Below are 23,436 nucleotides of genomic sequence, written 5' to 3'. Positions count from 1 at the left end.
GATGCCGTTTCCTGTGAGTTCACGCGCTGACAGTCTTACCACCAAACGCGGTGCCACACAATTTTCCGCTTGGGCCTCCCTAATGAATGGAACTGCGGAAACTGTTGAAAGACAAACTCGTACTCTGGAAACTTTGGCGAAAACCGCGACCTTCTGTATCAGTCTTCGAAACCGCGAAAACAGGTATCGGTAAAATAGTACACAGCCTCACACCTTTCCCGTATTCATTCACCTATGGATCGGTGCGCAGGATTTAGGCCTTCTTCCGAGCTCTCATGGAGAATTCCTCTTCTTGCCACACAACGGCTTCCGTTCACCTGAAAAACAAGCTGAAAAAGGGTGCAGCATGGTTCTTCAAATTCTCAACGCCCGGCAGCATGTTTGTCACTGCGAGGACTCACATAACAAAAGAATCATTAGTATTTACCGCATTATCGCCATAATTCTGAGCTAGCGTTGGTCGTCAGGAAGCCTACGTATTACCGGATGCACCAGAACCCCTCGAAACTGATGAAATTTCTGAATGCCCAATGGGTATCCTAGCTGTAAGTCAGCAAACATGATGCCTCTTCTCGAGGCTTCCGACCAATAAGCACTCTGTGCTGTTGTCGTCTATGCACACTTGCGGCGGTGCCACCGCCGGTTGCGTTCCCTCCTCATGAGTCCTCCTGAGTTGGATCCGGATGTACTTATTCTTGACAATGTGGTAGGCTCCCTAAAGTCTTTAAATAATGACTCCTGCCTCAGACATATCACTTACCTAGCCTCACTCCGGAAGAGCGTTTTCGGTATGCTCCCACCATTGTTAGGGCATGTCACTAATCGTCCTTAACAGGTTGAAACGGTTGAAAGTGCGTGAGATGCATCGTGGTCATGAGGAGATGCATTTGGAAATGTTTGTGATAGCAATGGTCAGCTTATTTGTTTGTCAGCTGCTACTGATGACATGGAAAAAGTATCATTATCGGACGTATCAACTGGCTACACTGATTGGCATGTGGACGGTCCCATTTATGTACAGTTTATTCGCCAAGTTCCCAAGATTCATTGCTATTTGGTTTTTATTCTCACTTGTTACTGGATCTATGTTGTACATGGCATCAAAGCGACGTATCAGTACGTCCACTCCCAGGTAGGTATAGTGGTTTCTTTCCATTCAGTTTTTCTGTTCTTGTTTATTTCTGAATGTAGACGCAAGTAAGAGGGTAAAATCTCTCATGTTTGGATAGTAATCGCTGATTTCTCACTCGTGATTGACTGAAGACCAAATAACTACTCGTACTCTCCTAAGACATTCTGATTAGTGCTACCTTGGATAAATGTTGAGTGGAATTTAGCTCGATTGTCCGTTCAGTTTGGTACCCTGGTTGTCTCGTACATCCACCAATGCCCAACCACGGGCTAGTTTCACATCCAGAGAAGGCTGCGAAATTCCATGCTGTCTCTTACTGTTCGTGTGATATGGGGTCTACTCTAGGATGGTACTTGCGAGTAGTACTGCACGCGGACGTGCTGCGCGCTGCTACATGAACCCAGTTATCTGCAAAGTTAACTGGCTTCTGACTTCGTTTTATTATACGATAGGACTGGCCTGTCTTCAATCTTAGAGGTTGATTTTATTCGGCCTTTCCTCAATATATGATCTCCCACGTTTTATGGCGTTCCTTGTTCTCCTGGATGTAAAGCTGTTACCTTGTCTCGAGAAATACACCCAGTTGCAAATCAATTTGTTTTTCACGACAGACTCAATTTAATCTCTCGTTTACGATGTGCTCCAGCTGAATGTGCTGCACACAGGCCGCCTCATGATTCAGTTGGCACGATATTCGTGATATCACAGTATATTTTCATAAAGGAAACTACTCACTAGGTTGCTGAAAACTCTTCGACAGCCCATGGCCGGTTTCGCCCTTCGTGGGGCTCATCAGGTAGGCGCAGGCCCCGAGTTTCCGTCAACCTTATGATCTACTTGAATCCAAATTGGACCGTTTTCGAGAAATACGCTAATTTGCAAATCAATTTGGTTTTCACGGCAGACTCAATCGAATCTCTCGTTTATGATGTCCTCCAACTGAATGTGCTGCACACAGGCCGCCTCATGATTCAGTTGGCACCTACCTGATGAGCCCCAAGAAGGGCGAAACCGGTCGTGGGCTGTCGAGGAGTTTTCAGCAACCATGTGAGTAGTTTCCTTTATGAAAATATACTGCGATATCTCGAATATCGTGCCAACTGGAGTACCTCATTCATTGGCCTGAGAAACTGAAAAGTGACTTTCGCCTTTGAAGCTCTTCGTCCACCGTCCTCATCTATCAAACGGCACACCGCCGTCTATCCGTTCGCCAGTTTTCCAAACAGTGTTCCTTGTCTAACCTGTCACCCATCAAATTAAACCAAAATAATCCTTCAACTCAAAAGTTCTGATTTACATCTCATCTCTCAAGGTCCGTATTGTGTCGAATTCGACAATACGTTTTTTTGCTGAACCCTTAATCTCCCTTTCCGTTGACTTATGCTGCGCACCTCGAGCCGCCTAGAGCGAGTATCTTGTAATCCTCACCAAATAACTCGTGGTGTATATGGTGCTGGAGTTCAATTCAGTTTCAGGGCTTAAGGTGCTTTGCCGGTCTCGACACTAGTAAACAGCCGTCTTTGTGCTGTCTGGTTCAACTAAGATCAATCCAGGTCGATCCAGTAAATGGTGTTTGTCGTTTCCGTATATCTCTAGACAAACTACAGTTGTGAATCTGTGGACGGTAGGTTTTATTGATGTGTCAGGAGTGCTTCGATCAACAATATGAACGGATGTTGTCATATAGGTAGTAGAATGATAAACATCGTTGAGCTGCAGTACCCTTTCAGTGGCATGTCGGCCGGCGGAAGCATGAGGGGTGAGATCCACCCTGTTGTCCAAGCCTAGATAGGAGCAGCAAGATGCCCGGGGTGCAACAGAAGTTAAGATGCAAAAGTCGGGTTCGAACGACGGACCTTCCGATCAGTAAATTCGCGCACTAAACACTGAGCTATCTCGTGCTTCGCCATGGAGGGGGATGGTATGAACATCCAACTTGAATGACTGAACAGAGTTAGGTGACGCTCGGTGTACAGATTATGGGAAACGAGTTCTTTAGTCGTGCTGGACATCGTCTGTCTCTGGCCAATTCACACTGAGTTGGAGGTGAATAACTGCAAGCCAGTCATGGACTCAGTTAGATCAAGTGGCTGTCAGTTACCTCAATCAATAAGACTGGGGTGCGCAGCTTTATTCGGACTGTCATTGTGTGGACGCGCTTGCCATTTCGCTTTTCATCAGCATTATGCATCCAGAAGCAAGGTAGTCTCATCCATCAACTCTGATTAGTCGCACTGCCTCAACTATATCCAAATGACCTGGCTAGAAAGTTACTGGAAACGTACAGCCACGTCACTGTCGAAGATCGGTTGGAGGATGACTGGGAGAGAATCAAAGAAGTGACACTATTAGCTTTCAGAACTGTCTGTCGAAGCCATCCGACTCGATCAAACGAACAAGAAATCGTCGAGACGAGCAGATTTAATTGCTGCATTTAGCGACTACGATGTCGCATGCGGATCCCTTAAATGCCGGCTAATGAAGAGTCTGAGAGACAACGCTGCTAGGTTGTGAAAGCCAGAAAAATGGGAAGCTTTTGGTGCGGGCAACCATTGCGCTCTATTTCAGGTGATTCGATCAACCAGCCAGAAGGGCTTCATTGAAGCGATTTGCAAAATAGATGCAATGGTTATTCTTTCGCAAAATCGTCTTGAGCGATGGGCTGAACACCTCAAAGAACAGTTCAGCTGGTCTCCTTTAGCAGGACCTCTTGGAAACCCAGGGACGAGATGGTCCAGTAATTAGAGCACAGATTTACTGGCCGGAAGGTCCTTGGTTCGAATCCGACCTTTGCATCTTGACTTCTTTCTAGGCTTAGGCAACCTGGCAGTATCCCAGTCCTCGTGCTTCCTTCTGGTGGCATAGCAGCTAAGCACCGAAAGAATGTTACGACCGAACGATTATTCTTCAGAAGAACCCAACGAGTTTGAATGGGACATAGACATCGGCCCTCCATCAGTAACAGAAATTCAGTGTTACACCTCGCACCGGGCCTGGTTTATCTGCACCCTGCATTTCTCAGACAAGGTGATGAGGTCTTGGTGGACAACCTGACAACGATACTGCAGATTTGGGTCGAAAACAATACCGTTAGAACGGAGTTCTTCGCCCGTGATTCAAGTCCTCAAAAGTGGCGCCAGAACGTCACTCAAAACCCATCATGGTATCCAATGTACAATCTGGCATTATGTTGCACAGGTTGATCGATTATCGAGGACGCTGAGGACGCATCGACCTTATCCTTATCTCGAGACTAATTCTTGGGCAGCTCATTTGCTTCAAACGCTTCGCTTTGGTCATTTTCCTGGATCTCAAAGCTAGTTTTCCTCTCGGTCGTCAGGGAATCTGACAATGTTTGGTGACTAGAGGTGTCCCAAATTTATCTCTTATGAGGGCAGTGTAAGCGGACTTCTCTGGGGGCAAACAATTATACATCAAACGTTCGCCATAGTTCACCACGTTCAGTGGTTTAAGACAAAACTGCCTCCTGTCACCATGCCTGTTCGGCATTTTCATTAATCTTCCACTTGAAGACTCTCTGCCTGCTCATGAAACCGCGAGGACCGAAATTATCCTCACAGACCGAGGATGCGGACGATATTTTCCCCTTGGTTCATATCCTTCGACTGTGTAACTCGTTTTAATGTGGACTTCACACCCACAAAGTGTTCTGTGCCGATACAAGGGTGGCTGGCCTCAAACCCAATCATCATGTTTGCATAACGGCCAATTGCCGTTGTGCAGTTGTATAGGTTCCGATGGACTGGATGGAGATGCCATTATTTCTCGAGTCGGGAAGACCAACCCTATCGTACCAATCCATATAGCGCTGAGGCCACTTGATTTTTTGTCAAGAATAGACTATGCACTGCCTCAGTGCGATCCGTACCGCTTTGTGGATCATAACCGTGGTCTCCGCACGCAGAGGACTGCAAATCTCAGTTTTTTTTACTATCTCTGCCTCCTGAGAATTGTTCGGCTCTAGTGGGAATACCGGATTGGCAATGCTGGGTACGTCAGATGGAACGAGGTTGAAAATACCGGATTGGCAATGCTGGGTACGTCAGATGGCTTTTGGAGAAGATCCCCCACGTTGGATGAGTTATTCGCTTTTCATGGCTTATCCTGGCTAGGACATATACTTGCCAAGTGACCTGCTTCATGAAGCTCTTTTCGCCTTGGCCTGTGTCTAGTGGAAGCTACCGAGGTTGAACAGTGTATGACTTGGCAACGGAGTATGAAAAAACTAGGCAGTAGTCTAGGCTTGGGCAACCTGGAAGTATCCCAGCCCTCGTTCTTCCTTCTGGCGGCATGGCAGTTAAGCATTGAAAGGTTGCTACAGCTGAACGATTTTTTAGGCAATAAACTCAGCTGGGTTAACAACTGCTGCATCCGTGGTTGGGGACCCTGGGACTCCAATCATCAGTGTTAGTGACACCAGTAGACATTGCTCAGTTACGCAGTCACTGACGTTCCTGCATCAAATCTACTACCTTCACTGCATAGCTGCCCTGCCTCCTGTTCGTACAAAGAAGTAGATTAATTTAATATAAACCAACCGATTATGCGATCATCTCCAGTGCTTGGTTGCATCCCTCCGGTGCCCATTTTTCCTATGGTGAAACTTTAACGGTTGGAACACTTGGTACATGGTTTTTAGCGAATAGACTGAATTGAGTATGGTCTGCACGTGTATGAGGAGGTGACAGCGACAAACACTCCTTAGTGTGTACGCTGATTATCTTTACCCAACCACTGAACTTTCGACGCAAGAACGGTACCTGAGATCGTTGCATCCACCGATCAGTGACAAGTACTGAGCGCAAATTGATCGTGCCCAATGTTATTGGTGTACTTGTGTAAGCTGTGACCACACCATCGTGTTTGCTAAGGTGTTCGTGGGCTTATTTGGCCCTTGACAAGGTCGATTTAAACGGCCTGATATTAATAAGCTCCTTAACCTTCGAGCACACGTTGGGAGTTGAAATTAGATCAGCCACAACTTTCGTCCCTAAGGATCCCTGGTTGTCTGTCAGACCAACAATCCACTACCTTTGCGGGGTATCAACTCGCCAACATAAGTTGTAGCCATCAGCCGCCTTGGTCCATTTCATAGATCTTCAAGCCATCCAGACGGATCACGCTTAAACTCTTAAATCAAGAACCTAGCCCTCAACCGTCCAGTAGCTTGTAGATGACGGGAGAAATTGTGAGAGCTTCAAATGGGGATGCCTGAATTCTCGTGAGCAACAGAAAACAGTCGTCTGGTTGTCCACTCAATCAAATCAGCCACTGAAGCGATCAATGAAATAGATAAGCCATTTACTGCGAATGTCCACCGACTTGTTAATAAGAAGGCAGATCATTTCTGGGCTTATTTCAACTGACAGTCGGATCGTGTTTCAACTGATGAACCTGCTGAATTCTTTTGATCTATCTTCATTTGTTCACTCCTGTACAAGAGATACAAGGGAATCCTCCCTTCTAACAAATCACTGACCACATTCATTCAACTATGGGTCGAAATCTACCGTCGTTCCGGGACATTAGTCTTATTTCGGTAGACTTCAATATTTTAGTGATTACCACCTTTCTCAGACTTTCAGAACCACACGGGCTTCTGATTCGGGATGGGCAGGTCTGTTTTTGTCGTGGATTAGCCAGTCCTTGCCATGCGATAATCACTGGGGTCTTGTTATGCTTATCAACACGCAAGATCATCCTCTTTTTGAGTATCAGGGCCGCGTTTGATCCCTGTCGGATCGTTCAATCTGGATTGGTGTGTTAGTGAAATTCGGGGAGTTGTTTGCTGCTTTTGTATCTATGGCCAATCATTCCATCCTTTCCTCATCACCAGCGTGGCTTGTCGTGGATGTCCACATTTCCATTGAACTTCATCGTTGGTGACACTTCCATCAGTGCAGTGTCTGGAAATACGGTCAGTGGTGTGGAACTTCTGCTAGGTAGCGGGATTCAAAACTTGATAACAATGATTATATTCTGACAAAGAAAACACTCGGGTTGATTTAATCGACAATCGTTCAACTGCAGAACTCTTTCTGTGCCTAGCTGCCATGCCACCCGAAGGGAACGCAAGGACTGGAATACTGCCACGTTGCCCCAGCTTAGAAAGGGGATTTGAGAGGCAGAGGTCGGCTTCGAACCATGGACCTTCCGGTCAGTAAATTTGATTTCCAACCACTGAGCCATCTCGCCCCATTCCTCGGGGAGAAAAGTATCTGTGAGTGGACGAACTTGCTTCAATCATCGCCAAATCTAGGATATCTTGAAAAAAAAGTATTTAAAAAGTCTTTGACTTTCAATCAGTATTAGTTTATGGCGCACTCGCTTATTTGGTGATGGCAGTGGGTTATTAATGTCGATGCGCAGTGACGCAATGCATGAGGATATAATGACGACGAATTAGTGAAAATCATAGAATATTATCGCCTTCACATATCGGGGCACGTTTGATGGGTGAGGAGGGGGTGTAGGGGAAGTCCACTGAGCGGAAATCTGTAAGCCGCCCAAGCCAAATAAGGGAGTTCGGTTTAGATACCTCTGTTTAAGCCATTGACTCAAAAGCCTGACCTACAGAGGAATGGGAGGATGTCGAGTTTTATACGGGGACCCTGCCCCCAGCCCCTGATTCAAAAGTTTGAACCGCGAGGCAGCGGTGGTTAGGGTTTTTCTTGGGGACCCCCTTGGAGTCAATGACCCAATAGCCTAGCCCGCTTGGCCACAATGGACTTGGGTGTGTGTTTTTGTGGGGGGGGGGGGGGGCCGCCGGGGAGCCAGTGGCTCAATAGTCTGACCCACTTGGCCGATATTGATGATGTATGATCAGTCGTCTTTGCCCCATGTACATCCCACGACACTCGTTTGGTATCATACACGATTCATAAGTACGCCCCTAGTGAATGGGACTGAACGGTGCTTGGATATCAAGCGACAAACCATATCTGAATACTGATCTTTAGTCTACGGCAGTATTACTCCGTTCACTTGGCGAGAATTGATTGTTTGACTACTTCCTGATGTCCTCTCATCGACGCAGATCCCCATGTTCCAATCTTCAATGTGCTTCTAACACTTGTGGGAGCGAGATGACTCAGTGGTTGGGACGCGAACTTATCAGGAGATCCATGGTTCGAACCCAACCTCTACCTCTCGACTTCTGTCTAGGTTTGGGCAAATTGGCAGTATCCCAGCCCTCGTGCTTCCTTTTGGTGGCATGGCAGTTGGGCACCGAAAGGGTGCTACAGCAGAATAATTTTTTTCTAACACGTGTCGATCAAGTCTTGTCTTACGCTTTTTCATTCCCGTTTCCGAAAATTAATCAACTATTATTTAGGGGTATGATGAAAACAGGTTGTGGATTCGAACAGATACGGCGACTTGCTCCTTAAAAGAACTTGTACTAGTGCACTGGTATACCGAAATCCACCTGCCTTGTGGTTAATCCTTTGAACATGAGACAGGTTGAAAACCGTAGTCGCCCTCCTGTCTAGGTCTAGACGATCTCACAGGGTCCTAGCCCGACCAAAACCATTAACATCCCAGCTAAGAATAATATCACATCACATCAGCTACCGAGCCACCTTAACCGTGGTGTAAAGCACGGTGGATAAGCAAAAACAGGGTACTGCTGTTTCCCCTTCTTACACTTTCAGGTATTATCTTTTCTGCCCTATCCCACCCCAATTCGAATACGCTATCTGTCGAACGATCTAGTAAACAAGTTCGGCTATCTGGGCAGCTGTCCAAGTCCTACTGGGCTGGTGAGATCACTTGTCGGATTAAGAGGACAATGGTAGCGTTTGCCAACCTCCGAAATCTGTGGCGTCGACGTGATATCTGGGTAGATCCTACGATTTCTCGGTCCCATCTGTCGCCCTTTATGTGTGAGAGGCATAGACATTGCCTTTGGAAAATCTGTGTTTGACCATCTTTGCCTCCGAAGCACTTCGTGGGTCTGGTGAGAACATCAGATAAGGAAAACTGGGGTGTGCCAGATGGTCTTCTGGAAAGTTTACTTTTCCTCGATAGATTAGCTGATCACACTTTACACAATATTCTCATGCCACGTCGGCCGTCGCGTGGTAGGTTGTGCCGTTCAGGTCATTTGCTTCGTGCAAAAAACTGTTTGCATCGTAGGATACTCCTCGCTCAGCCTTATGTCGGGTTGAGATTACCCAGCCCATAACCCTTACTGGTAAACTCAATTGAGTTAATAAATCCCATCTCCCTGGATGGGGAGATAAACCAATGGCTAACGGTTCTGACAGATAGGGCACTTGCGTTCTTGCACCAAACCTGTCGCATTCACTGCGTAGCTCTCAATCCCTGCCATACCGGACAAATAGAACCATCCGCCGTCAATGAGCTGATTGGGCCATTACCTCCAACATGTGGCACTCATTCACTTTTTTTTTATCCCAGGCGGATGAAGCCGTGAGAGCTAGAACCACGGCATTCCGATGCATGGTTTGTGAGCAGACAAACTGAGTTGAACTGATTACTTAGTGTTCACTAGACTGAACGAGTACCGGACAAAAAGGTCCTCCCGTGGGCGGCCTGTAATGGAATGGAGGCCGCGATCACACATCCATCAACGGTGGTCTGGATATGTTTCTCGAATGGGCGAGAGCAGTATTTTGAAACAGCTTCTTCGTGGGCGGCCTGTAATGGAATGGAGGCCGCGATCACACATCCATCAACGGTGGTCTGGATATGTTTCTCGAATGGGCGAGAGCAGTATTTTGAAACAGCTTCTTTATGAATAAGATTAGACTGAATGTTGTCATGCAAAAGCTTCGATATATGGACTTTGGTTGAAGGTCTGAAGGCTGCCGATGTCGATTTCGTGAAGTAGGGAGCGAAGGTACGAAACAGCGTTATGAAGCGAAACGATATCAATTGGAATTGTCACTTCAACTATCAATGGCTTCTCTCCAAAGAACTGAGCGTGCATGGCACAAGAATGTCATCGGTCATGTTAAATCTGAGAGCCGAACAACCCGGACCTGCGTGGACTCGGTCGTGTATGTTTACTGCATTGCGTTGATCGGCCACCGGCAGACAGTGATCTGTCGACAAGATGCCGGTGGACGAGTTCACCAGGTCCGCCTTAGGTGACATTATCATATAGGTAGGTCTATCACGTTTCTAGAAGCGACTTACGTGGCAATCGCCGCACAAACCAAAGCGACCAAAATATCTCAGGATACCCCGACCTAAAACTGCCACCTTGACACGATGGTCGGGCTTGAGTGCTGCAATGATCCCGCGGGCCACACTAGCTGGAACTTCGTTCCACAAAGTGCAACCATGCCAGGAGGGCTAAAGGGGAGCAGCCAGACCAAGAGCAGCGAGAACCTGTACTACGAGTAATCGTGCTACGAGGTGGTCTAGGGGTTGTTGCGAGAGTCGAGTAGTTCCAGGACGGGATTAGAAAGGGGACAGAATAGGAAGACGTAATGTACGCTTTAATCGTCTAATAACTGTAGTACATGAGCTGAAAATAGAGTGAGAATCACGAGTTAATGGGTTATGCAAAGGTATGGGTTATATAGTCATGACATTCTCCCCGCCTTGGAATAAGTGTGTACTTTGCGGAGAAAGAATGTAAAAAATAAAAAGGCTGTAATAGTTACATGGAGTTCTTTACGCCTCTCTGTTGCGTAGATCATATGGGTGAGTGCGCTGTTGTCGGATAAGAATGTCCAAGTGATTTCCTGGATCTGCACTAGAATGGGATGGCGAGGCATCGTTAATAGGCAAGAGTTCAGTTTCTGAGCAACCACGGTGGATTGTTGGTGTTGTGTGAGGCTCCCCTTGTTCGGCGATATGTAATGGTTCCTGTTCTGTGTCTGATGTCATGTCGTTGCCTTTGGGAGCCAAGCGGCGCAAGGATACGGTTTCGTGTTTGCCATCTGGACGAACTATGTGGGCGTACTGTGGATTACAAGAGACGAGTTCCACTTCCTCTACCAGAGGGTCATATTTAGAGACTCGATCATTGCGTTTTAAAAGGATTGGCCCAGGGACAGTAAGCCAGGTAGGTAGGGAGGCACCGTTGGCTGATCGTCGTGTGAACGGCATAAAACGTTCGTGTGGGGTACAGTTGATACTAGTACATAACAGGGATATGATACAGTGGATAGCATCAAGGAGGACAGCCTCCCACTGTGTGACAGGCAAGCCGCGCGATTTTAGAGCCAGGCAGATGGTCTTCCAAAGGGTACCATTAAGTCGTTCAACCTGACCATTACATTGTGGATTATGTGCAGCGGTGTGACTACTGGCAACGCCTTTATCGAACAAAAATTGTTTGAGTTCAGTTGATATGAATGCAGAACCGCGATCTGAGTGAATATAAGCAGGCATACCAAACAGTGAAAACAGTTGACTCAAACAACGAATTACAGTGGAAGAGGACGTATCGGCGCAGGGATAAGCAAAAGGGAATCGAGAATACTCGTCAACGATTGTTAAGAGGTACTTATTACGAGTGTTTGAGGGAAGTGGGCCTTTAAAGTCGATACTAAGGCGTTCGAACGGTTGTGTGGCTTTGATAAGCTGGCCACGAAAGGTGTCACAAAATTTTGGTTTGAGCTCGGAGCATGTGGAACAGTTGGACACCACACGTCGGATATCGCTGACTGAAAAAGGAAGGTTCTTAGAACGAACAAAATGTGCAAATCTCGTGACCCCGGGATGGCATAATATGTTGTGAAGCTCTTCAAGTTTTTCCGTCCCAGCAATGTTGGCACAAAGGTTACGAGATAGGGTATCAGCAACGCGGTTATCTGCTCCAGGTCTATAGACGACGTCGTAGTTGTACCTTGCCAACTCGATTTTCCACCGTTCAATCTTGTCGTTCTTTATTTTAAATTTTTTTTTAAAATTGTTGCGAGAGTCGAGTAGTTCCAGGACGGGATTAGAAAGGAGACAGAATAGGAAGACATAATGTGCGCTTTAATCGTCTAATAACTGTAGTACATGAGCTGAAAATAGAGTGAGAATCACGAGTTAATAGGTTATGCAAAGGTATGGGTTATATAGTCATGATAGAGGTAAGGTCGTGCTGTCCTCTGTGACAGGAGTGTGAAGGCAGTAAGGTGTTTCCCCCGGGCGACCAGCATGTCTATATTTATGGAAGCAACGATGCTGCCTTCCCCCGAGGAAGGACGGGTTAGAAAAGGTCGGCCCCAAAAACCGCACACTCAGATCACCGAACGGTTGACCGTAACCGCGGGCACATTATTCATTACGATCGAAACACTTTTAGAACGAAAAAGCCCGGTGCTGCTCAAAAGGCACTTGCTATGCGCAGCCGCATCAGGAATGAGACAGTAATGCTTTATTCCCTGCGCCCTCGGGTTAGGCCAACCCCCTGCGGCCGAGCAGGTCAGACTGTTGAGTCGTCGGCTCCGGGCAGGGTCCCCAATGAAAACACTACGTCCTCTGCCACACTACGTCCACTGCCTTGTGGGTCAGGCTTTTGAGTCAAAGGCTCAAGGTCGGGCACCTCAACCAAACCCCCTTCCTCGGCCTGGGCAACCGGGAAGTATCATTTGCCCGCGCAGTTCAGCGTCCACCGATGTCCCTCCCTAACCTTTTTCCACAATGTCGCTGGACCATGTGACTGTCAGTCATCTGACCGAAGGGCCTCATGCTCCTCGCTGCCTACAAACATTAAGCAAAATAACACTTTTCTAAATCCACGAGGTCCTTTCTATGTAGGAGCTTTTAACGTCCGTCCTGTATGTCAAATTGGCAAACAGGCAATGATTGCTGAAATCTTGTACTCCCTTAAAATCGATGTATGCTGTGTCTCCGAAACACGCATACAAGACCCGAGCGTGGTTATGCATCTCAGAACACCAAGGATGAACCCAGCTCTTTCACACTTCTCCCTCCGTGTGTCTGGTGACCCAGAAGCGATGACTCGTGGAATATATGGCGTGGGAGTTGCACTCAGCCCCAGAGCTGAACGCGCTTTGCTGGATTGGATCCCAGTGAACAGTCGTCTCTGCGCCGTCCGGCTACCCAGTTCAATCAAGCTCAATGCCTCTCGGCATAAAAGCGGTGCCTGTTTGTCGTGTCGGCTTATGCCCCAACGGACTGCAGTTCTGATGCGGAGAAGGATACTTTCAATCGAGAGCTATCTGGGCTCATTCGTCAGGCAAGAAGCACTGACATTGTGATCCTTGCAGGCGATTTTAATGCTCAAGTAGGTCGTCTGACCTCCTTGGAATCATATTTAGGTGGTGGATTCGGAGTCGATGCTCGCCGCACAGACAACGGAGATAGACTCCTTCGGTTGTGTGCTGATCACGAACTGTTTCTGGCAAGTACGAACTTTCAACATAAACGTTCGCACCGCGTAACCCTGCGGCCACCAACTACAAATCGACCGTGGACGCAGCTGGACCACGTGGCCGTCAGCCACCGGTCGAGAGCCACAATTCAAGACTGCCGTTCCTTCTGGGGCACACCAGTTGATTTCGATCATGCCATGATGCGCGCACGTTTGACAGTTGGTTTCCCTTCAGGCCCTCGCAAGTCGGCAAGAAGCATGCCAATCCACCAGCTTCGAAGAACTGCCATAGCTCAACAGTATCGATCTGAGCTAGCCCAACAACTCCTCACAGTAAAACAATACTGTGGTGGCAGTGAGCATGTGGATGAAGCGTGGCAAAATGTGAAAGAAGTATACTAGCGGCGTTCAGTGCTGCCTGTCCGACTTCTCCAATTCGACCACAAGACCACTGGATGTCGTCGAGGTCGCTATCCATGATTGATGATGCCGGGAAAGCCATACCAACAGGCAACGAGTACGACGGCGCACGCCAATCCCTCAAACGCCAAATAGTGGAGTCTAAGGAAAGACCGAGAGCTCTGGTGGATATCGAAAGCTCGGGAGATGGAGAAGGGTTTTGCTATGGGAAACAGCCGTGTCCTTTATCAACTGGTGCGATCGACTGGCCCTAGGAAAGCAACGGTTAGCGAAACGATAAGTGAAAAAGATGGCTCATTAATTCACTTGCAATAACGTCGACTAGAGAGATGGGCCGAATACTTCGAAAAGCAGTTCAGCTGGCCTCCTGCAACACAGCCGGTGGAGATAATGCATACGGGCGAATGGAATGTAAACTTTGATCGCCCTTCGGAAGAAGAAATAAGGTACGAAATAGCCGTACTGAAACGTGAGAAGGCACAAGGACCGGACGGTCTGTATCCAGCCCTGACCCTCATTAAGGCGCTGTACGCCAACTCCCGCAGCCGTGTAAAGGTCTATGGGAGGCTCTCTCCTGAGTTCATCACATCAAGTGGTGTCCGACATGACTGTCCTGTTTCCTCTTTCCTCTTCAACTTCGTTATTGATACAATCATGGAAGACCCGCCACAAGCCTCTAATGTGTGTGGGGTCGAAGTGCTCCTTGGGCTTCCGCTCACAGACATCAAGTACTCAGACGACATAGCTCTTCTTGGATCTGACCCCGTGGTAATGCAAACAATAATCCTGCCTCACTGTTCGGCATGTGCTTCACACCTGCAAAGTGTAAAGTGCTACTGCAAGACTAGGTGGGCTAGAACCCTAACCTCATGTTTGCGGATGAACCGATTGAGGTAGTAGACAGATTTGTTTACCCGGGCAGCTGGATCAGTCCCGGTGGTCTCGCGGAAGATGATATTTTTATCCGGATCGGGAAAGCCAGAGCAGCTTTTGTGAACCTGCGTCACCTGTGGCGTAGGCGTGACATCAGCTTCTCTGTCATAGGTCGAGTTTACAATACTGCAGTGCGCTCCATAGTAATATACGGATCAGAAACCTGGCTGTTGCGCGCTGAGGACGTCAAAAGACTTTCAGTGTTTGACCATCGATGTCTTCGGAGCATTGCCCGAATCTGGTGGGAACACCAGAACAGCAATGCTGAAGTACATCGAATGGTATTCGGGAGAAATAATTCACCCTCGATAGATGAACTGATCGCAATGCATAGGTTACGCTGGCTTGGCCACGTGTTGCGTATGCCAGTCGACCGACTTCCTCGAAGGGCTCTTTTCGCACAACCACGTGAAGGGTAGAAGAGAGCCAGAGGCGGCCAACTTCAATGTATAGCTCCTTTTCCAACCCCAACCCTCCCACACCACTTGACAGCCCATTGACAGTGCTGGATTTATACCGATTTATCTCCCATCTGCAATGCACAGCTACCTACCCTCCCCCCACAAATCATCGATGAACGAAACTGCGGCAGCTACAACCACTGTACGACGATTACGCGGTTATTACAGCTGACAATGATGATAATGATGATGATCTCAGGACACTGAGCATTTCGGTGTGTTCAGCCCGTAATGGTTGTAAAGGTGACTTTCAGTTGTCGTTGTCCTTTGGATGGGATCGAGTCGTATCTTAAGTAACCACAGATTTCATGCACCCTCTGGGTTCGGCTTACTAGTAGTGTGGACTCAGCCCATCCGAAGCGGATACCATTAAGTTTAGCTTCTAAGTTGTCCCCATCTGCGTCTGCAAAGAACCGCCCTAGTATCCTGGATTTTCCTGAGTCCTAAACCTACAAGTATGCCGACAGTGACTTTATGGAACCATCATTCTGTACACAAGCTGAATAGGGATTAGCAGCAGGTAGCCATATGTGAACAGGGTGCTCCTCACTAGGCGATCTTTTGCGTACTCTGAGTACCATATACGTAGTTGTCTCCACCACCCTAACCGAAGGCGGCCGTAATGCTTTTCTATCGATAGACCTGTGGTTTGGGTTGCCAAGCTGTGCGTAGTTTTCATTGCTATATCATATCTACATTGTATACACTGTTTTATATCGTACATCGTCTGTGGTTGTGATTTAGTGTCTTAATGTATTTTGTTTATGTGTATTCCGTGTACCCATCTGCAATTGACTAACATTGGATATTCAGGATTGTTAAACCAGCAATGGTGCTAGGATCAACTGTGAGCAATTTGCCCAGCTCAGCAAACAAGCCAACGACCATCTTCGCTACCTGAGCTACTAACATGTCCCTCTATAGAAGATACTTCAGGTATTTGGATGACTCTAACGTGGCATAGTAGGGACTATTTGTATAAGTTGATTCATGATTGAATAGTCTTTTCTAAGGGGGACCGGAAGGTGCTCTTCTGTCGTGTGTTGGCTAAGCTCTAGCGTGGAATCACCATACTTGGCGATATTTCGCGAATCGCTTTCTGTTACAGGTGAAGTTTCATTATATTCATACACCTTATACGAGTTTTTTGAACTGCGAACGCAAAGATGTAGTTGTATTTTACGTGTGTCCACCGCATGCTGCCGGGAACAATGCTCAAAATGCATGGCCTCATATATGGAAGCCAAATCGTGATCCCATTCAATATCTTGGGTGTGGATTACATTTCTCGCCTATCAATAGCCAGTCGGTAAAGTCACAGGCTCCCTATTTCTTATCCAACCCAAGTTTGCCAAGTAACATGACATGTATTTGATGTTGCCTTTGTGGCGAGCTATATGGAACTCAGTTGCATGCATGTGATGTGAGATAGCGTCCGCTGCTTCGCAGCCGGTAGAGGACTTGTCTGGCAAACAAGAGGTTGAGGATTCGTGATCCATTCAAGAGAGTTTGTTTAACCTGTTCACATTAGTTTTACTCGGGTTTCTATTCGAGATTTATTAAACTTTCAATTTCCTATCGTTTCAGGCGCGTTTACCGATGGTTCCTCTTGATTCACAATATATCGTATGCCCTTGGAATCGGTGGCTACGTGCTGATGATGCTCACGATTTTCCAACTAAATCTTGTTTTTCTCCTTCCAACTGGTATGGCCATGGATATATCACTGCTAGCCTTGTTCTATGGCATTTACTACGGGGTCATATCGCGTGATTTCGCCGAAGTTTGTACTGACAAGTTGGCTGCACAGATCGGCGTAAGTCTTCAAAATTCCGAGGTCCACTTTGATCTCATCTCGGTGATTTTATCCTACCAGTTTTCCCGTTAGTATTTAACACGCATTCCAGCTCTCCACCTGAAGGAAAGTGTTTTTCGACCCAGCGCTGAACCTAACAACACACGTAGCTGTTTTGTGACTTAAAGGGTGGAGACTGCCAACCAATGGGACGGAAGGTCTATGAACAGAAAACTCGAAATCTGATGCGCATTACGTTGAATGTACTTGAAGAAATCTCATCTGCTTCATTTTGATCCTTAGTTGCAGCATTTGAGACTGATACCTTGTTACCGCTTGCAGCAAGTATGGAGGGTGCTATAGTTCACTGTGTTGCAACGGAAGCGCTTTTGTCCCGCCCTCCACTGGTTGGTAATCTCAAGTTGGTTAACACAGCATTGTGTTTATCCTCTTGAAATTGTTTGAAGAAATGCATCCATTCGTCTTCAGACGGAATGCAATATGTGGTCACACTATCAAAAAGACCCACTTCACTTGTCACTTTATCTGCCATAATTTAACTGGTGCTTGGACTCTGTCGTTTTGAATTCGCTGCTCTTTGTTATTGAGTACATCTGACTTCGGAAGCGGACACTTAGTTTAATAAGGGGGAGGTATAACAACAGTATTTGGATAACTGCGCTCTGGGTTTTCGGGAACCGTGATACTTTTTTCACTTGTGTGAATCCATCTGGTTTCCAGCTGGGCAGCTGCACAGGTCCCAGTGAATTGGCGAAGTTACTCATTGCAAGGATGGGGCGCCGTTTACCAACCTAGAATATTTACTGAGGCTACTATTGTTAAACACATCTCAGTTGGTTTTCAGTAAAAACAGGTGGACAGAAGACTGTCGGCCTCACACACCCCTATTTATTCAGCGGTGCCGAGCATAAAGGATCCAGGTCCAATCAATCTATGACTTAGTGTGAGGTATGAAGCCTCTAATCAGACTTCTCCATCGCTTTAGCAACCACCGCCCTCCGCGAATGGATACCACTGGACAAGGTACACCAGTGGTTAGTAGCCCTGAGAGATATGGTGCAATCACTCAGTGTTCATGCATCAAAGTGAGCCTTCATGGCGTAGCCCTCTGTTGTGATTTGCTGAACGTCGTGCAACTTCATGGCGTAGCCCTCTGTTGTGATTTGCTGAACGGTCGTGCAACTCTGTGTCGGACCTTGGCTTCCTGTTCCGCCCACTATGGTGTATCAAAAGGTACGGTAGCTTCAGATAACCCTTTTTGGAGACAAAGGAAGATTATTACAACTGTACTCATGGGGCAATCACAGAATGCTCTACAACGTCGTGCTAGAATCTCCGTGAGATGACGGGAAGCGTCGAGTTAAAAATGCTCGATACAGATTGACTGGTATTCTGACCAATCACGACATGCCGTCGTTTGGTTCGTAGCCCGCACGTGGCATACCCGTCCAAATGACGTGCTGTTCGGTTATTAGGGGTAGCTGGCCTCCAGACACCTCCCACTTCACCCTTTATCAGGTAGGTCTAGTAGTTTGACGTCAACAAACTTATCAGGTCATCGTACCCACTTCATTGTTTTCATTCCCTGTGCAATCTTCGGAGGCAGCCGGAACCACTGCAGTTTTCCACTCGGTTTGTAGTTGAATAACTGACTGGCTGGGTACCATATGTCTTTGTTGTGAAGGCCAAAAGACCATCTGGGCTAGTAACCCCTTCTCGAGATTTCCACCCCTCTCCTCAGCTCAGTCAAGCGGCGCACCTAGTCTATAGCTCGCTGATTAGATTGATGTACACTTGTGAATATGATTTCACAGGGCGATGATAGGGTCGGCGCACACTTACGTGTGTTGATGACCCTCCTCTTGACTGGCTCCGAGTATAGTCTCGTTTCTTCATGTCCCTCTTGTGTTTTTTGCACATCCGGATATTTTCTTCACTGCACCTAATTCCTAAACGAGGATGCATGCGAGGTCATCCACATATACTTGAATGTTGTGCTTCCGTAGTACCCTGCGTCGCTTCATTTACTTCTTTAGGGAGTGCCGATTGCTTAAATGTATTCTCAGTTTCAATCGGTCAATAAACTCACTTCGCAAGTGAAGACCTGGATGCCACTAAATTGCACGACTTTACTTTCTATATAAAGTTAAACTAACTCATGTCGTCATGCATCTCGGTAGCTTTTCCCCTCTATCCAATTGTTCCTACTCGGTCTGTATGTGATGAACCCATTGGTAATTTGTACCGAATAATTGTGACCAGTGTCAAAAATCATGTCCCTTACTTCCTTGTTTTGTGCACTTGGTCACCCAGCCCAAAGTACAGGCTTATTTGTTCTCATCGATTTTCTTTGTGATTTTCCTGTCTATTTTCGTTCCACCTCAGTATCACGTACCCCAAGGTATGCCGGTTAGAAGATTGGATCCGACAGTCTGCTCCATATGTACATACCCGCTCGAAAGCTCCGACAACGAGAAAATACACCGTTTGAATTGCACCCATGCGTATCCTTTTCCTGATGGTTTACTTCGACCGAACATGTACCGATTTGTCCCCCTTCCGTGTATTTTTAAAAGCTTACTTTCAAAGTTGGGTGCTTCCACACCCTGTTTTTTGGGGACAACTCACATAGCCTTAATTCAAAAACTCCAACCATTCCAGCTCGTCGAACAAGGAAAAAGTAAACCTGTCGCCGAATCCGAGCACTAACAAAAGTCGCACAAACAAAAAAACGAAAAATCATTGCGGCGAAATTAACTGTTTGTTCTGAGCTTTGGTCTTCTGTTTGACTCAAAGCAACTAGAAACATGACGAGAAATGCTCAAAATTATCACCCATAACCTTAATCTGACAGCGGTTACAGCGTTATATATCTTACTAGTTACGTCACTATTCTGGAAAATATATTTTGTTTGTGATCTGATTACTTCAATCGGTGTCAACCCATTGCTCGGGTCCTCTCAACAGAATATGCAGTTTTACTTGCTAGCCACTTTGGATACGATTAATCATTTCAACAACCAAGACTTGCATTCTAGGAGCCGTGCAGCATTGAGACCTTCGTGTTTTGCCCCTGGCGACCGCTGCACTAAACATGTTCAGCCATTATCCCTGTTATTTTCTTCAGGCAATTCCCAAGGAATGCAAATCACTAAAAACTGGGTCAGACAAAAGTACACTCAGCACAATCCAGCTCTCAGACGCCCACAGCTTCTAAACAACGGAAGTAGGTCTTGAGTGGTTAAATGTGTCAACGCTTGCCTCAGCTATTACCTTCAGAACTGACAGCGCAAAGCTTTAGTTTATCAAGACCTTGGTGTTGGCTTACGGGGAACAATGAATAGGTCCCGGAGGTCCAGGGAATACGTGTGCTATGATCCAAGAGAAAACGAAGAACTTGAACTGCGGAATGACAAAGGTCGTTTGATCAGTTTGGTCAATAAGTGGTCTAACGTATACCAAAGGTGTAACTGAGTTCCTTTTCTCTACGGGGAGTGTGTAAACAAAGACAATAGTCACATCAGGGTCGTTTGATCAGTTTGGTCAATAAGTGGTCCAACGTATACCAAAGGTGTGACTGAGTTCCCTTTCTCTACGGGGAATGTGTAAACAAAGACAATAGTCACATCAGAACAGGTTGTCGCGCGGAAACGCGAGCGTTGTCGTGCCAAGGTCAGCCTCTCTAATCAGTAAGAAAAATCGTTGGTCGTTTCGTATCCGATCGATTTCTTTTTTTCGATCTGAAGTCCAGAGCTTATTCTTCGACTGCGTGTTTACAAGGTAGTTGGTTCGTAGATTTTTTTACTTTTCAAGGTTCTGGGTTGAGAAACAGCGTTAGTTACGCTTGAAGGAGCGGAATGCTTAAATACTGTCAGCGGGGAAAAGTTTAACTGGTCTTTTTATAAAATTATCGTGTTAATTGAGCCAACCGAGATTGCCATATTCTAATGGTGACTGATCACTATGCCCATAAGTAGTCCGTAATGAATCGGTATACAATTAACTATGGCTCTGATTAGCGAAAAGTGCAGAATTTTCGATTGAAAAATTGGATGTCCTCGTCAGAAAACGCCACGAGTGAAAATCGATCGGTAGCTCTATAAACTGTACTAGTCAGATCCATGAGTATCCCCGGAGGGTCTGTGTTAGCGGAAAGATTCTTCCGGATCCGCGAAATACATCATGCAATGTTTATCGATTCAAATAATGCTCAGTGGCATGTCTTTTGCTTGCACTCGACAAAATACAACACTTCCGCCCATGGACGAAGACACTCGTCTGCATTCTATAGGTGCTTTTCTGATTCTAAACAATCCGTTCCTTACTTTTCCTATCCCAAAATCCACACTGCATTTTCCTTAATGGCTGCTAATCACTTGGTCTTACTGCAGCTTTCATGACTTTTGCATCCGTGGATGGTGCATTGTAGGCAAAAAGGATATGTGCCCCTATTGCAAGGAAAAGGTCAATTTACGAAAGACATTCACCAATCCGTATCCTTTTACGTGTTCGTTATGGATGTCAAACGATGCTCGTATATATTATTGCTTGTCAAGTTCGCGTGCTTGTTGTCATTCTGTTTGTGCTCAGTGCTTGGAACTACTCTGACGACCTAGAACATTGGACTCGTTCATATTATGTTAGCCACCGATCACTTCTAGCAGCGCATGTGCGTCTGGCCGTTTTACGACTGATTTGGCTGTGCTCATCTTACCGTCAGGCTGTTTGGTTCGTTCGACCCCTGTTCTCTTATCTACGTGAATTACTTGCAAGGCACTATCAGACCTGAAAAATCCACTAATTGCAAGTGGATCAGCGGCAGTGAATGCCTTCAATTGCTAACTTATCGTGGTCGATTTTCGCATGGTATGATCCCTGCTCCATTTAATGTTGGGATCTCCGAGAATAAGCCGGCTCCATGAAATTCGGTCATAATTACCGATGCCCGATAATTGACAGCGATACTCATACATAGTTTAGCTCGGGTTGACACGGAGCTTATTGGGAATGTTTAATTGGATTCGAAAACAGGCTAAAACTTCTCCATAATCCAAAGTTCATATTTTCTGGTATTAGACACCTGTATTTCCCTTATTCCGACAGGGCTGTATTTACTGTGTGCGATAAGCCTGAAGTAATCCACACGTTTCAAAACTCTCTTTTTTTAATGGTGATTGGGAAACTTCAGCCAAAGGCTACGTCTATTGGTGTTCCGTTCGTGGTTTTGATCGTGAAACATCTCCGTGAGTTGCGGATATCCATCATACAAAATAAGCTCTGATGTACTTATGTGCATGTGTAGAAGTCCTACAATGTCAGTTTGATGAGTTCAATGATTCCTGCAACCAGTTGCTGGATTGTGATATCATTATTCTCTGGTGCACCCTCCTAATCGATCGTACCGATGTTGGTGTTGTTAAACTCGCTGGTTTTATAATGTATATCGGTTGTTGTCACTCTAACTGTGCACACATGAAATGGTACATGAACAGAAGATACATTTCGGCTTAAGTAATCAAGTCACCTATATTCGAATCATCTCGCTTGAACGACAATTTATCCTTTGTAATGCGACTAGATTTGGGACAGATCCATTTTACGCTGTTGTTGGTGAAAGAGGTTACACTCTTCGTATACCCTTTTTCCGGTTTACGATCTCCATGAAGGGACCGCCCGCTGCGTCTCCCACTTTCTCTATTTGGCGGGACCGTTGTATGATTGTGTCGACCACTTTTCAACAAGTGAACTCAGAAACAGATGATGCAATCCTCTCTTAAATCACTCAGGAGTGAACTAATTTCGACTTCCCAGGGATCTAATCAATGAAAACCTAACGTCTATGAAGAGGTGATTTTTATTGGAGGGGCGCGACGCAAACTGAACACAGCCAGTTAGTGTCTCTAAACAAGTCATTTTTCCTCTTCTGTCACGGTTAAGAATACGCATACACTTGTTGTCGTTCGACATGTGATCGGGTTTATGGTACCGGGTTGGGAATAGATATCGTCTCCTATTGTGTCGTAAGGTGTATCCCATCTGACTCTATTGCTACTCATGTCTGTTTACCAACTTAACCCGTCCTGCTCCTTCTCTTTACTCCATCACTTACCTAACTTCGATTCGGAAATGTAGCTGGGACAAGCCGCATATATTTTACGGCAAATTTCTCGATTTAATTCGCTATCTCGTGGCTTGGCAACCTGTGATACTGGGAGTTGTGCATCTGCTCAACATGAGCTTGGGATTGAAGTAAACTATTCTCCAAATTGCGAACTACTTCCGAAGTATGAAACATGTCTACTGACAATAAACAGTTGTTTTTTTCTGCCAATATAATAGTTAATCTCAC

At 46.3% G+C, this 23,436-nt stretch overlaps 1 protein-coding gene across 1 annotated transcript; it reads left to right on the top strand.

The window, feature by feature from the left end:
• Window positions 1-658: 658 nt before the first annotated feature.
• T265_08213 (hypothetical protein) lies at window positions 659-23,436 on the top strand (the record flags this gene model as incomplete). The annotated part of the gene is made up of 9 exons (XM_009173948.1): window positions 659-706; window positions 748-788; window positions 836-1,132; window positions 13,268-13,850; window positions 14,256-14,725; window positions 16,859-17,087; window positions 19,473-19,591; window positions 21,479-21,580; window positions 23,220-23,436. The coding sequence occupies 9 exons, from the start codon at window positions 659-661 to the stop codon at window positions 23,338-23,340; spliced, it is 2,010 nt and encodes a 669-aa protein (XP_009172212.1).

Source organism: Opisthorchis viverrini (genome assembly GCF_000715545.1).
Source record: "Opisthorchis viverrini unplaced genomic scaffold opera_v5_208, whole genome shotgun sequence".
Classification (NCBI taxonomy): domain Eukaryota; kingdom Metazoa; phylum Platyhelminthes; class Trematoda; order Opisthorchiida; family Opisthorchiidae; genus Opisthorchis; species Opisthorchis viverrini.
This window is presented reverse-complemented; position numbering and strand designations above follow the sequence as displayed.